This window comes from Aulonocara stuartgranti (assembly GCF_965226115.1).
Source record: "Aulonocara stuartgranti genome assembly, chromosome: 15".
Lineage (NCBI taxonomy): Eukaryota > Metazoa > Chordata > Actinopteri > Cichliformes > Cichlidae > Aulonocara > Aulonocara stuartgranti.
The window spans coordinates 18,028,570-18,044,134 of record NC_138951.1 but is presented as its reverse complement, the minus strand read 5'-3'; the positions used below and the strand labels follow the sequence as shown (position 1 = coordinate 18,044,134).

Sequence of the window (15,565 nt, the reverse complement as noted above, 5' to 3'; positions counted from 1 at the left end):
GAGCCAGACAGGGCCCCTGGAGCATGTTTACACTCTGAGAGTTGTTGTTTAGATGTAGCCAGGAGGCCCGAAGTTTTCTGCCCCACTCTGTGTTTAAGTCATTCTGACATTACACCATGTAATCATTATAAATATCACCTTAACTCTATTATGTGCAGTGGTTAGCACTGTTGCCTCACAGCGAGAAGATCTGAGGTTCAAGTCATTTTCAGGTTGGGGACTCTCTGTGGGTTTTTTTCTGGGTACACCGGTTTCCTCCCACAGTCCAAAGACACACTTGGGCTCCGATTATCTAAAAAATTTAAACTTGGCAAAGATCTGAATGGGAATATTATCATTATCAAAATCAGCTCACAAAATAACTGACAGATCGTTTAAGACGTCAGGCAAAAAAAAAACAAAAAAAAAAAACTAGAAACACGAGCTGACCAAATAAATAAATAAATAAATAAAATAATGGTAATAATAATTTGAAGCTATGGCTTTATGCTTAAAACGCCCAGTCAAATAATTTTCTTATGCTCACTGCATGTTGTCAGCATGACTATTTTAACTTCTTATCAGATGATTGTGAACGAGAACAGATTAATCTGAAGAGGTCAACTATGAGTTGTTATGCTTACTATTTACCAGCAGTTGGTGTCCTGCTTTCATCATGAATAAGGTTGTTGTTGTTGTTTAGCTCATCTGCTAGCTGAGCAAAAAGAAAAAAATGACAATGGTGGTTTCAGTCTAATTAGTGGATAACACGCGTTTTTAATAATAGTTGTTTGTACTCATGGGCCAATTGTTTCATATTTAATTGTTTTATGCTTGATGTGTATCGTGTGACACATTTGTACAAAAAACACACACAATAAAAACCCAAATCCACACTTTAATTTATGAGGTTTAGACGCATTGATTTGAATGCTCTGTTAAATCTGTCTTTGGACAGGTTACTTAATGCAAATGATTTCACATTAGTTGTATGACAGCGGTAATAACTTTCTCATATAAATCTTGACATTACATTTTAATGTTTTTTAATTGGCAGTGATTGCGGGATTGTGATACCCTCCTGTTTTGCTTGTTTAGGTTTGTGGGGGGATGTCAAGGCCTTTCTGCCGTGAGTGGATATAACACTTCCCCAAACACGAGCCCACTGTAGCTGCAAATGATCATCAATTACAAGTACCAAACAAACTAAGGAAGCACTTATAAATCAGACATCATTTCTGAAAAAAAAAAAAAAAGACTTATCAATGGTGGATCTGAACCAGGGGCAGTAAGACAGCTTGTTGGAATGACTTCTTATAAAGTGGTGGGGGCAAACTACTATATAACACTTATATAAATAAATAAAAATTATAACAAAAGTATGTTTTGAAATCTTGGCTTTTCTTTAAGACTTGTCTTGGAAACAAAATGTCTGATATATCCACGTCTTTTTGCATCCAGAGGAGTCGCCCCCTGCTGCCCATTACACTCAGCGCAGGTTTAAAGCACCTCCCATTGGCGAAGCTGCGTTTAACGTTTATATACAGAATATGTTTAAGTACACACGTTCACCAATATTTAATACTTTTTTAAGATACTGGCTGACAGGCAGCAATATTTTTTTATTTCCAAAAAGAAAATAAAAAAATATTTTAAAAAGGGCTACATACTGAACTTTGAAGCTGGAAACAAAGTATCGATATTAAGCGTTAGTGTTGATGAATTTGCGATAAGATCGATATTTGGATCAATCCGTCTATCTGTAGTAGGTAGTGTCATAACAACAGTGGCTGCGGTGAGTAGTTTTGCTTTTTGTAAATGTATAACTTTAAATTCAACCATGTATTTTAAAATTAACCGCAAGCTTCTATGCCGATGACTTACAAAAAAAGCATTATATATTTAGCATTAAACACAAATACATATATTATATTAATATTTAGTGGCTTCGGTCGTCTTCTGTGCCACAATCACTGCTTTCTTCCCCGGTGCAGTGCTACAGTACAGCGCTCTGACACTTGTTTCACAACACACGCGTGCACGCGCACACACTGAGCGCACGGGAGCAGGTGAGTCAAGCGCAGCTTTCAGCAGGTGCCGCCCCGCGTGTGAGCCGGCTAGGACGAGATGAAAGACACCGCTGCAACTCCCGATCTCTCCCCGGCTCCCTCCCCTCCCTGCACCGCGCGAACACGCCGACTCCCCCCTTTCTCCCCGCACCCTCCATCCATCCATCCATCCCCACACACACCCTCCCCGCTTCCCCGCGCGCTCCGTGAGGTAGATTTGTAGTGACAGCAGCGGGTGCATTCGCCAGTCATTCTCCATAAAAGGTTCCGTCTGATCAAAGCCCTGCTGTGGCAGGGAGGCGGCCCGCTATATCGGTGAGTGTCTGCGTGTCTCCGGTGTCTCGCAGGGTTGAGGCGGTTTTGAAGCTCTATAAACACAAAACCCCTCTCTGTCTATCTCCCTGCTATTTACATTTGAGCTCCGTTTTGCCTTGGCAATAAAACATTGGTTTTATTCCCTCTGCCTGTAGCCCTTGTGACAGGCTCGGCTGCATTAATCAGCTCCTCCCGCTCAGAGTCAAGGATTCCTTAAACTGGAAGAATTAAATCTTTAAATACATTTTAAACGGAAATGTCTGACTGAAGTTATGTTAACAAGCCCCCAACCTGAGAGGTGTGTGTATTGAGCACAGTCCCCGGTGAGCGATGAGGGGATCGCACACACACACACAAGGCAGAAACGAGGCAATGTGTTGTTATACATTTACCCATCCCGCTGTCAATTAGACAAACACTAAAAGTTCAGCTTTTCCCCACAATTTGAACATCCGAATATCAGGATGATACCACTGCAACCTGAACTTTTTAAGTCACCTGCCAGTCATATTCCCAATTTTCCATATTCATGTTGTTTTAAATCACCAGGAAGCCTGAGCAATCCCTCTTTAGCTCCTCATTAACATCAGTCGTCTCGTCAGAAGCAGACAGCATTATTCACCATCAATTAAGTGCAGCTGCATCCGAAGACAGTCTACTGCTGACACATCTTGGAACAAGGCCGGGATGCAAATGCAAATAAAAAAAAAAAAAAGAAAAGAAAAGAAAGAAATTTGGCAATGCAAATTTAGGAAGCTGTTAAGACTTTAAGAGTAGACTCTGCACCCCCTCTACCCAAATTCTGTTATCTGCAGCACAAAGCTTTCTATACATTGATCTTTTTCCCCTCCTCACAACAGTTTCAGTCCCTGCTGAATAAAACATAGATCATCAACACATTGCTTGAAGTTGTTGTCCGTGCATCGAGGCCTTCTATCAGCAGAAAAAATGCAAATCTCACCAAGAAGGGAGACAAAATGTTAGGAACAAAGACCAATGTTGTTAATATATGAAATTCTACATGATTAAAAGATAGACTGTTTCATTTTCTGTTTGCATCTGTACCTATATTGCAGAGTTCAACTCAACTGTTTCTTCAAAACTGATACATTCTGTGATACATACATTCTTGTTACAAAATATTAAATGCTTATACAATGAAAATGACATTTTTCAGTCACTTTCCCATCCTGAGCATTGCGCTCCCAGCCTTAATGCTCAGAACACATAAGCTATATTTGTGTTTAAACAAAAATGCACTTTTAGCATCATCCTTTCTCACCACACACATTATAAAAATGCCAGTATCTCTGGACAATCATCCTCTCTGACCTTTAATGGACTTCCTGTTTGATTAAATTCAACCTGAAACTATGAAAAACAACCAGAGGATTTGCCAGCTGCTGGCCATTAGAAATTGATCAGATCCACAGTTTTCTATTCTATTACTAGTTACAACTTGTTTCTTACCGCTAGCCAAAATCAGATGCATTTAGTACAAAAGTTAAGCAGGAACAACAGAAATGAGTCCCAGTGTAATTAACACACCGTTTAATTCCAACAGTTAGTAAGAATTAAAATTATTACAGCGTATTAGAAACATTACATTAGGCTCACTGTTGCTCTTCTTAGAGCTAAAACTTTGTTATGTTATGTTGGACTCGCTGATAATGCTCTCGAGACACTGCTCGAGTCCACAAAACAAAAAAAAACATTCCTCATCGACAATCTGCTTAAATTCAAAAGCCCCTAAGCAAAGTTACATTTACAAGAGATCCTTCAGAGACACTCATACTGTATCTGACTGTTCTCCCATACAGGCAAAGTGGTGGCCATATGTACACTCTCTTTTATCGATGTGTGTGTGTGTGTACGTGTGTGTGTGTGTGTGTGTGTGTGTGTGTGTGTGTGAGTGAGAGAGAGAATGTATGTGTAGTTGTCTGTCCAATGGTTTTTAACTGTGTTACTGGGGGTAAGCCTCGATCACCATGGCATGACCCTGGAATAGACAAGAAAAGAAGAAATTACACTACAAAATAGCGACTATGTTAGTCTTAATACAAATATATTACTCTGAGGTCTATTAAATGTTAATCTCTCAGTTACAACAAATCTTATCACTTTGGGAGTTTTGAATTTCAAAATGTAAAATCAGAGTGTGTTACCAGTCCTCCAGCAGCACAGGCTGCTACGAGCCCATACTGTCCTCCCTCCTTCTTCAGTCTGTTTGCTACTGTGGTTGCCAGTCTGCAGCCAGTGGCACCGAATGGGTGACCCAAAGACAGAGAACCGCCCCACAGATTGAACTTCTCCATGGCAGGAGTCCCAACCTGCACACACAGCGACCATCAGGTCATGAGTGATGTAAACACCAGTGAAAACTCAACAGGACATCAGCTCAGGTGAATGGATTTCAGCTGAGGATGTCCACTTGACCTCAACAGAAAAAATTGTTGATGCTGTTAACAAAAAATGAAGGCCCAGACATTATCCACATATCCACCAATCTGCAATCTTTGGGGCTATAAAATAAAGGAAGGGCCACAGTGCCAAAAACTCCAGCTCCTTCAGTGGTCGTTTCAGCTCCCCTTTTAAAATGTTTCAAGGCTGTATTAAGATTGCTAACTTTGGATGCAGTGCGCTAACCAAGCTAGGTAAGAGAAGCCCATAACTTAATAATCGGTCTATGACAGCTTGATCACCTTATAACACTGGCAGTTTTCCCAAGAAGCTAAATCATCAGGCAGCTCCCTGCTTTCAGATGAACTTTTATATGACCCCAGTTAAAGTGAGAAAGGCATTACAATACTTGATGCGATTGTGTAAAAATAATTGTTATCCAAGCATATTCAATTCTTTGTGGCTGTTCATGTTTTGCAGTGTGCTGCAAGCATCAAGGTGAGCTGCATGGATCTAGTTTTTGAGAAAAAGCAAACAGATGACCAACGGCCATCTTTACCTTCGATTTCCTGCCCATGTACGTCTGAGCAAACCAATCCGAGTCCATAGCCTTCAAATTTGCCATGATCTGAGCCTGAAAAACACACACAAATATATATCCACCGAGTTACCATGGAAACCAGCCTGGAAATTGATCTGTATTGATCCAACTGTGTTGAGTATGAAGCAGACATGTCAAATTTTACTCCTGCATGTGGACAACATTTATACTGTACATGACAACATGCTGAAACTCGATTAGAGGCAAACACAAAAATGTTGGTGGAGACGGACAGAATATTGATGGATCACATAGACTCACATACTTTTCCCCCCCTGAAATATATTGTAATAACTTACTGCGAATGCCTCGTGAAACTCAAAGACGTCAATATCACTCATGGACAAGCCGGCACGTTCCAGGACTTTAGGTGTAGCGTACGTTGGCCTAAAATAATCAAACAGAGAAAGCATGGAGGTAGAATAAGTCTTCTTTTTTTTAATAGTCCTCAAGACAATTAAGAAACCACCATCTAATCAAATCTACTGAGTAAGAAGTAGTAACTCACCCCAAAAGCAGCTGATCTTTGGGGTCCTGAGACACATAGACAAAGTCTCTGCCAGGATAAAATATTTAAATAAGCATATTGTGCAATCTAGCATTATTATAGAAGTTATTGTTAATCTACCAAGAAGACAGGGTTTAGATACCTGAGGTAGGCTTTAGGCTTGTAACCCATAGCCAAAGCTTTCTCTTCAGACATGACAAGCACAGCAGAGGCACCATCGGTCTGAGGACACACAAACAAGAATCTCAACTTCATGATCCAAGAACAGTTTCCAAAACTGAAAATTTGGAAGAACTAGTTTGAGCATGGTGACACAAGTGAACAAGAGGGTTTAGGATAAAAGGGTTTCCCATATATATAATATTGACTTTGGGCAACCTAAGTCAAGTATAGGAAACTTAAAAAAAATCTATTTTGTTCCCCATTTTTTATCAGACAAAATGACAGAGTTGGACAATCCCTTCGCTTTTATTTTGAAGTTTGATGACTGCTAACCAATGAGAGCTGTGCCTGCTCATCCTCATCATCTGTGCAGTTAGGTCTTTTGTGGCAGTCTCCAGAGTTTCTCCACCATGATGGACTGCAGCTGGTGATGTTAGTCCCCTTTATGATCTGAGGGTCCAATGTGAGCTGGCGGACCACTCTAATCAGAACTTGCACCAAGTGGAGAACTGGTTCAGGTGTTTGCTCAACTGAGATGAAAGAGTCTGCAGAGCATAAGGACTACTATCGCCAGCTGCTAGGATGGTGGAATTGGTGTTCAACCACAGGATGAGGAACTTGCAGAAGAAGCTGCTTCATTCACACAAAGTATATGTAATGATTGTTTTTTAATGAATTTCCTGAATAAAGTGTGGGTGCACCTGATTAAAGATTTTTAAGTTATTTCCTAATAAAGAATAAGATTTTGTCAAAACCAAACATATCTTTAACCCAGATACACAAAAGAAACAATTAGCGCCGTTTCTGTGTCTTTACCAGGAAAGAAGAGTTCGCAGGAGTGACTGTTCCATGAGGTTTAACGAAGGCAGGCTTTAGTTTGGCCATTTGATCCATGGATGATGACCGTATGCCGTTGTCCTTTGACACAATATCACGACCTGAGGAGACATGAATACCACTCTATTGTAAACATTTTTTTTTTTTTTTTAAAAAGAGGAAAGCCTAAAGTCTAGCCCATTCCTCTTATATTTTGTTCGATAATAACTAATATTTTCAATTTGAACCCTAACTCTACTTTCCAAATTGACTGAAAGCGATTTTTTCAAAAGTGATAGATGTCCAAGCGCAGTCAGATTATTTTAGCTTCTGCTAATTATTAATTATATTTATTTCAGATAGAATTAGTCCATATCATGCAAAAAACATAACAAAAAATCAAAATGTATAATTCAAAATTTCTCAAAGCCAATATGAAGTCTTTATATATTCTAAATGAGTCAATGTATAACATAATCTACAGTAAAGCTGGGTTTACCTGGCACTTTAAAGGAGATGACATCCTGCAGCAGCCCTTCGTCCTGGGCTTTTTTAGCCAGTGTGTGTGATCGCAGTGCAAACTCATCCTGCTCCACTCTGGAGACCCCAAATGCAGCAGCCAGACGATCAGCACTGTGGCCCATTGCTTCTGCTGTGGAGAACTCCACAACAGCAGGAAGCTAGTACGGCACAACGGACAATTTGAGGGTTAAATACTATATGGTGTGAACAGAAGTAAGCCACTCTGAAATCAACTAAAACTGAAAGTTGTTAAATCATATATACCTCCGGGGAGAGGTGTGCAAGCCGGATGCTGCCAATCAGACTGAGCCTCTGGCCGAGTGTCTTTGCCTTGTTTAGGGACAACATGGTTTTCCTCATCTTACGGCTGTGACGAATGGGAATGTCTGACAGGAATTCCACTCCGCCTGCTACAACAGCATCACACTGACCGGCAGCAATCAGACCAACGCCTGGAGAGATGGATAAAGAAGATGAAGATTAAAGATTAAAACAACCATTAAAAACCGAAAGTAAAATCAAAGAATTGCATGAAAATAGGTCAAGATCCATAGGCTTTACCTACTTTTCCTAATATAATGAATGTGATTTGGTTTAACACAAGAGGACACATCTGATCAGTATACTACTCCCCCTGTCATTTTTACAGACTTCACCTCCAACCTGCCAAATGTTGGTGTATGACAGTTTATTTTGATGCTTAAACATTAAGACCGGATGCCTTTTTTCATTTAGGATTAAATTTTATTCATCTTGCTCCTTGCCCATAGGAGCTGTAAACAACTAAAAAGCGCATATAGCAGTTTATCACTGTTGCAGTGTACACAACTGTTTTGCAACTGCAATGCAGGACTACACTGAATATCAATAATAATAATAATAATGATATTTAGAACAAATTATACAGAGTCTCAGTGAAGAGGCTTCTTTTCCGGACATACCTGAGGTCATTGCCTGGTTGGAGGAGATGCAGGCCATGGTGATTGTGTGAGCTGGGATTTTGTCAGAGAAGCCTGCACCCAGTGCTGCCTGAAATCAAAGTAAACATAGAGCCACATTATACACAAATGTAATTGTATTATGCATTTACAGATAATAAATGCACCACAATTATATTTTAGTACGCAATAACAAAGTTAAAGTTAACATTTACAATATGTGATATGTGTATGGGAGAGTGCTTATGTGTGCATACCTCTCTTGCTACGTTGCTGGTTTGAACCTCTTGAATGACTGTTCCATATATGATGTGGTCTACAGCATCTTTTGGTATACCTGTCCGTTTTACCAGGCCCCTATATAAAAGAAAAAAAAAGAAGAAGATATAAACAAACACACAGAATGAGTAATTTTATTTTTTTTGCTAACGAGGGACAAACATAAATATTTGTTCATAAAGACCTTGTACAATGATCTGTCAGATCATTGTTCTGGCCTTCCTTCATCTCTTTCTAGTGTAAACTGATATACTTCATTCAGCTCCATTGCACTTTGCCCTCACATTACTTTTAAAGCTTACAATGTTTACTGCTTCATAATGACTAGAAGAGTCTAAGAGATATTTTAACAGATCATCAGCAGTTCAGAGTGACACAGTACAACATATAAATGAAAAGTAGTTTTTAAAAATCATTCATTCAAATCATGGTAGCCTTGTCTAAAAAGTGTCCAAATATACAATTATTTTTGCAGGGTTTCTTTGTGGAGCAAAAAACCCTGCAAGCATTTACCCATTTAAACCTCTGATTCAGTTAGAACAAGTTCAAAACTGGATCTGCAAACTATTATTTAATTTGCAGATAAACATTTGACATTGACTTTGCTGGTCTCAACAGACAGTCATCAGAAAAACAATGCAACCATAGACTTACTGCAGAGCTGCTCTGGCCAGGTCATGTGGCATTAGGTCAGCATACCTGTAGAGACCAACCAAAAAGTTTTTTCTTTTGTTTAAGCCACAAATTATTTTCCACTACAAAATGTTCTTGACTGTTTTTTAAGTGTTCAGTACTCCGTGTAGCACAATACAATAAACGTAAAGTGAGAACACAAAGAAAAGAGCCGAGACATACGTGGTTCCAGACAACAGGAAAGGGGTTCGAACTCCTTCCACCAGCACTGTGTTCTTTACACCAGGTCGAGCCAGCGTCTTCTTGCTCTTTGTTTGAACTGAAAGAAAATAATTAAAAATAAGACTTACAGCAAGGGCATCTCAGCATCTGCTAGGGGAAGTAGGTTTATACATATTATGTCCAGGCAAATAAATCAGCGATTAAAGGCTTTGGTTACCATTCTGCTTTCAAAAAAAATCTATAATACACATAGCCATAATCTGGATAAAAATTATCATTCTAGTAAAAAACTTACCTTGAGACTGAAGCTGGGCTGTTGTACTGAGAGATCGTGCACCTTAGACAAAGAAAAATAAAGAAATTATCATTATAAACCTAAAAGTACCAGATTTTAAATGCTAATATTGAACTGGAAGCAGCTGTACTGCATCTTTAATTTCTGACTCTTAGTCATGTATTTCCTTAATTACTTATGGATATTTGAAATATATTAAACTGTTATGGGAACAAATGACAACTTACCAAATCGCACTGCCCAGGAAGAGCTGACTGAGCAGCTCCGAATTGGGTTCATCAACATGGAAGCCATTCTGTTCTCTGTGGCAAGAAATGTTACTGCAAAGTTTATGGAAATGTTTAACATTTCAGATTCAAAACATTTTAAATTAACTTGGATATTTTAGGACTTCTTTGTGTTTTTCTTAGAATTCCTTACTTTTTTTGTGTGAATTCACAACGACTTAAAAAAAAAATTATTCCTGAAACCACACAATCCATGGAGGATATATTTATTACTATTATATTGTAGCCTTATTGCATGGGCAGGAGTGTTACACAACCACAACCTCTCAGATCATACTCCGTTCTACTTTCATGTCTGAGTCCTGGTTTTGTTTGACTAAAATCACTTTGCCATATATCTTAAACAACACCTCTTTAGAATTTGCTCCTATCAATTCTTATTTTTTTTTAATCTTTTTTCAGTATACAGGGATTTTTATATTTTATTATGTGGTTCAATGAATAAAACTGAAAAATTACTGAATCACCAAGCATCACCAAAACCGTTTCAATGTGCCTAGACTTTGACTCTGCTAATCTGTGGAAGGTTATAGGAAAGGATGCACACATTCTTCCAAAATATATTTGGCAGAGAGCACTGCTGATCATTTTCACAATTATGAAAACATTCAGTTACCCCCGGAAACTCTATGGATAGGGGCACTGTCATCCTGAAAAGGTAGGTGAATAAAGGTGATCAGTCAGAACTCATGACCTCTTGATTTCGGTCACTGTTCCTTCTCAGAGCATAAGTCGATCCAAACTATGCCAAAAAAAACAACAACTAATAAATGCACCTTATAGCACATAAGAACCACCACTTCCACTAATTTTGGGGCTCAGGAGTTTACTACTTTCCTTTAATTTGTCATACAACAACGGTCACCTTGCCCAACCCCCTCTACCCTAGCTTTGACCCTTCACCTAGATTTCTCTCCTGGAGAATGACAGAGCCCTATGTGCAGAATCACAAGACTAATACTGACTGCGTATCGACAAATTATATAAGTCCAAATAAAGCAACAAAATATAACCTTATAGTATCGACGAAATCTAAAATAAAAACAGCGATTTAGCTGGAAGCTGCATGCAAGACTAGCTCAACTAGCTAGCTACTTGTGAGCTAAAATTTAATCAGCAAAAATTCCTGCCGCTGTGTTTGAGATGAAAAAAATCAGTTTGCAGAACCCGTATAACAGCTTTTAACTTTCTAACCTCACCAGATACGTTTAAGCTCACCTGTTTTTATGGTTTATATCCCAGCACACTGCTTCCCTGTCTAATGACCGGCCAGACCCACCAGGACTACAAAAACTGCTTTAAAGGACCCACCCAGTGACTAAGCCGACCAACGGTGTGCCTGAAGCAAAACAATAAAGCACACATTAATATTACTAAATTACACTGCTGTTCACATTCATTATAACCTGCATCACAACTAGGTCCTTCGCTAAAACTAAAAAATAATGACTTGAAATATTAATCTTTTAAACTAAGACACTTTTCAAGCCCCACCGGCGGCCTATATTAAACGGTACTCTTGCGCCCTCACCGGTCAGTCATCGTAATAGATTTTGTTGATTGCACTTGTATGTATGTTGCGGTTGACGCTTTACTAAAGCTTCAGGTGGAAATGGCAGTCACTCGTGCAGCAGGTGTTTTCTCCAAGTTTGCAACAGGCAAACACCCTTTATTGTCAGGTATATTTAAAATCACTCATCTTTTGTTGTTGTTGTTGAAGGTACTTTAATTAAATTTTTGTCGTTTTAATTTACTCTTTGTCGAATTTGTACTCGATGGTAGCATTTGACCTCAAGCTGTTAGTGGATAACTGAAAATATAATAACTCAGAATTTGCTTTTTTTTCTTGAAAAATTACTCAAGTGGTTTAAAAAAAAACGTTGTAAAGGGAGATATTTTTCAAATAGAACTGTGGGTAAAACATTTTTAATTACATTAATTATTAAAAGCTGGCATATAATTAGATATTCTGCACTGACGTTAGTAACGCCTGTGTTTACTGTCTGTTGTAGTAAAAGGTTTAATGTTAGAGTTTTTAGTTTTTTGGTGATAACAGCATACAGGGCTGCAATACTAAGTTACTGTCTTAATTTCTGTCTTTCTGCTCAGTCACGACTAACTTTAGCAGAATTGTATTAACTTGTTCTTTTCCTTATGTTAGGGGAAACTTGTCCTAGAGGAAAGTCAAGGGCCTCTCCTTTTTATTCAGGAGCACTCAAAATTCTTATTGCCTCTTTCTGCTCTTAGGTCATGCCAGACGGATTTTCTCTGTATCATCACATTTGGCAGGTAAAGAGGGTTTTGATGATGATCGGTGCACCAAATACCCAAGAGTACACTCACATCCATCACAAATCGGTGGTTTACTAAAGAACCAACGATTCTTTAGTAAAGGTTCAGCTGTATTAATTTAGTGTGGTCTGTGTTCCCCCAACATCCATGTGCTATCTTAAACAAAAGTAATATTCATATAGTGTTGACTCATTTAGATGAACTGTTTGCATACTTTAGTTCTTGTTAAAGATTAGCAAAACAGGTTTTTGCACAGCTGTTCTGCAAACATTTATCTTTAAAATCTGCATTGTACTTTCTTTCCTATCTTGTTATAGCTTGACTTGTTACTGCTCATTATAGTTTACGAGAATAATGTGAAACTATTGGTAACAATGTTGCTCCATTCTGTTTCATTAGCATATGCATGCACAGTACAAGCAAAACAAGGCTGGAGTGTTAAACCAAAGTCTTTCTACAAGCAAGTCCCATTCCTCAGAGGTCATATCAAAGTGTCTCTCAGTAATTATTTGGGCAGTTAATTTAGATAATACTTCAAAATAAAGTTTAAATTCAGTGCTTAAGAACATGAAACTGTATGCATGGAATTGCCTAAATCTAATAAAACAGATTAAAAGTTGTAAAGGGAAGTAAAGTTTTATAAAAAAAAGAAACTTAAGCGTTACAAAATTCTCACTTTTTTTTTGAGTAAAATATCTGCTTATACAAAAAAATATTATTGTAATCTATCTCATTCTTTAATTGCTGTTTTCTCTTTTTTAGCTCATAAACATATCAGCTTCGAGTACAAGGACGATGTGGCTGTTATACGATTCAATGACCCAGCATCGAAGGTGTGTGCGTCTGTTTGTGGATATGAAACAGTACACGTCTTAGAGAGAGATTAAGTTTGTAACAGTTCTGACTACATGTTTCACTCTTGAAATGACATAATTTTGTTGTTTTGTGTGTGTAGGTGAACAAACAGTCTCTGCAGTTGCATGAGTTTGCTGACGTGTTGGGAGACATCTGGCTTTATAGATCTTCAAAAAGTGTTGTCCTCATTTCAGGCAAACCCGGCTGTTTCCTTGCTGGAGCAGATAGCAAGTAGGCTTTTGAGGGCTTTCACAGTCTCTGATGTGTGTGGTGTATTCTGTGTTGCTTTTTGTTTTGTTTGTTTGTTTTGTAAGTGTAAAAGTGCAAATAAACCAGGACGTATTTTACGAAAAAAGTCAAATGGATCAAATTTAATATGCTTAATTGAAAAGTGAGTAATTTATCTTGATTTTTTTTCTTTTCTTTGCTCTCAGTATGCTTCAGTCCTGTACAACTAGTGAGGAGGTCGCCAGTCTCTGTGAGGAAGCTCAGAAGTTGTTTAGGAGAATTGAGCAGTCTCGTGTCCCCATTGTCGCCGCTATCCATGGCTCATGCGTGAGTCGAGGCCTTGAGGTACAACAGTTTGTGTCAAAATGCCAATTTGGCTTAAAAAATGGGCAGTAACTCTCAGTTTTGTAACTTTTGTAGCTTGCAACAGCCTGCCACTACAGAATTGCCACGAAGAGTAAAGAAACAGTCCTGGGGACTCCGGAGGTCATGTTGGGACTGCTGCCGGGAGCAGGTGGCACTCAGAGACTACCTAAAATGGTATAAATGCACACACTCATATTAATCAGTTCCTCAGTGAAAGTCTTGAAAGCATTGCTGCAGTCTTGTGCTAGTGGCTACTGCAGTACACAGGAGTATAATAAGGTCAAGACTCTCACTTGGGCCAATACCAGCTCACTGTCTTCAATTCTGCTTGTTGCACATGTTTAGGTGGGTCTCCTGGGAGCTTTTGATATGCTGCTGTCAGGCAAGAACATCACAGCAGACGAAGCCAAGAAGATGGGTCTAGTGGACCAGCTTGTGGACCCTCTGGGTATGTTATACATGTGGCATTTCTTCAATGAATGTACCGTTTTTCTGTTGTAATCTTAAGGGAGAGGGTGGTGGGGAATTAAACTTTTTAGCAGCTCAAGACTGAGCCTTCAATTAGTGACATGTTTCATTTTTCTCTGTGCTTCTTTTATATTTATATTTCAGGTCCTGGTCTGAAGTCTCCAGAGGAACGAACGATGGAATACCTTGAGGAAGTTGCAGTGGGTGTTGCCAATGACTTGGCCAACAAAAAGATTCCCCTTACTAGGGAAAAAAGATTTAGACTGAGTGAGTGAACTCGTGTTCAGCCCAGTTGTCTTTATACCGCCAAGGATTTGTTCCATGAAATCATTTGCAACTGGCTTGTTTTTTCAGTCCCAGCGGTTGGGGCCACCAACTGCAGTTTCTTGAATGGCCACTTGAGGCCGACTCCAAAAGAAAGTCAATTCCCAAAGACTAAATTTCAAAATGTTCGGCCATACAGCAGGGAAAAAAATGCCCACAGGTAGTATAAAAAATGTCTTTGGTCTCTTCAAACAAAAAAAAAAATTACTAACACATTTCAAACCGGTGATTAATTCTTTCCCTCTTCAGAGGTATTTACTTAGTACTTAGTTCCTCCTACGCCGAGCGGCGCATCGGGCAGCTAGTGATCTCCATCGATGTCGGTCAGCAGCGACTGCTTCAGCTTCGTCCCAGGCAATGTCGACAGTTCTCAGATCGTCCATAAATGTTCGACGCCATGTGATCTTTGGTCGGCCTTGCTTTCGCTTGCCAGTGCGTGGACGCCATGTCATGGCAATCTTAGCTGGGCGATGAGGGGGTAGGCGTAAAATATGTCCCGCAAAGCGAAAGCGCCTTTCTGCAACAACATCGGCTAATGGGCAGGTGCCTGCTCTTCGTAGGACCTCCTCATTTGTTATTCGGTTCCGGTAGGAAATTCTCAGGATTCGCCGCAAGCCACGTTGTTGAAGCACGTTCAGGTGTTGAATAATTGCACTTGTTGAGCGCCAGGTTTCACTAGCGTAACGTGCAGTAGGGAAGACTATAGAGTTCAGTAGTCTGATCTTGACCCTTACATTCAGGGAGGTCGAGTTCCAAATAGGTTGGAGACGTCGCAGGACACCAACTGCCTTCCCTACTCTGGCGTCGACATCCCGATCAGAGACCCCGTCATTCGAGATGATGCTGCCAAGATATGTAAAATTCTCCACCTCTTCAGCACGTTGTTGGTTGATCATGACAGGAATGCGGGCACGTGCATAGCCAACTCGGAGTACCTTGGTTTTTTGGCACTGATTCTTAATCCAACTTTCGTTGCCTCCCTCTGCAGGGCCGCGGTCAACTTTTG

General features: G+C 39.4%; 2 protein-coding genes across 6 annotated transcripts in view; one reads left to right on the top strand and one right to left on the bottom strand.

Annotated features, from left to right (window-relative positions):
* Positions 1 to 3,897: 3,897 nt before the first annotated feature.
* Positions 3,898 to 11,356, bottom strand: hadhb (hydroxyacyl-CoA dehydrogenase trifunctional multienzyme complex subunit beta). Of its 2 annotated transcripts, none has more exons than XM_082504955.1 (16): positions 11,245 to 11,356; positions 9,967 to 10,041; positions 9,740 to 9,781; positions 9,445 to 9,541; positions 9,244 to 9,288; positions 8,568 to 8,667; positions 8,314 to 8,401; positions 7,637 to 7,824; positions 7,350 to 7,530; positions 6,851 to 6,972; positions 6,015 to 6,094; positions 5,873 to 5,920; positions 5,664 to 5,751; positions 5,323 to 5,397; positions 4,529 to 4,693; positions 3,898 to 4,362 (listed from the first exon to the last, which is right to left on the bottom strand). In XM_082504955.1, the coding sequence occupies exons 2-16, from the start codon at positions 10,031 to 10,033 to the stop codon at positions 4,327 to 4,329; spliced, it is 1,422 nt and encodes a 473-aa protein (XP_082361081.1). In that variant the 5' UTR covers positions 10,034 to 10,041; positions 11,245 to 11,356; the 3' UTR covers positions 3,898 to 4,326. The 2 variants fall into 2 exon arrangements, with proteins under 2 accessions (XP_082361081.1, XP_082361082.1); XM_082504956.1 differs by having other exon boundaries at positions 9,967 to 10,059; positions 11,245 to 11,353.
* A 201-nt stretch (positions 11,357 to 11,557) lies between these two features.
* hadhaa (hydroxyacyl-CoA dehydrogenase trifunctional multienzyme complex subunit alpha a) overlaps positions 11,558 to 15,565 on the top strand; it is a 10,822-nt gene continuing 6,814 nt past the window's right edge. For 2 of the 4 annotated variants that reach the window (XM_082504929.1, XM_082504928.1), the window contains exons 1-9: positions 11,558 to 11,705; positions 12,274 to 12,315; positions 12,718 to 12,798; positions 13,081 to 13,151; positions 13,274 to 13,404; positions 13,608 to 13,746; positions 13,822 to 13,941; positions 14,113 to 14,215; positions 14,380 to 14,502. In XM_082504929.1, the coding sequence (XP_082361055.1) occupies positions 11,597 to 11,705; positions 12,274 to 12,315; positions 12,718 to 12,798; positions 13,081 to 13,151; positions 13,274 to 13,404; positions 13,608 to 13,746; positions 13,822 to 13,941; positions 14,113 to 14,215; positions 14,380 to 14,502 (919 nt within the window). In that variant the 5' untranslated portion in view covers positions 11,558 to 11,596. The remainder of the gene's footprint in view (positions 11,706 to 12,273; positions 12,316 to 12,717; positions 12,799 to 13,080; positions 13,152 to 13,273; positions 13,405 to 13,607; positions 13,747 to 13,821; positions 13,942 to 14,112; positions 14,216 to 14,379; positions 14,503 to 15,565) is intronic. The other 2 variants (XR_014271182.1, XM_082504930.1) reach the window with 2 other exon arrangements.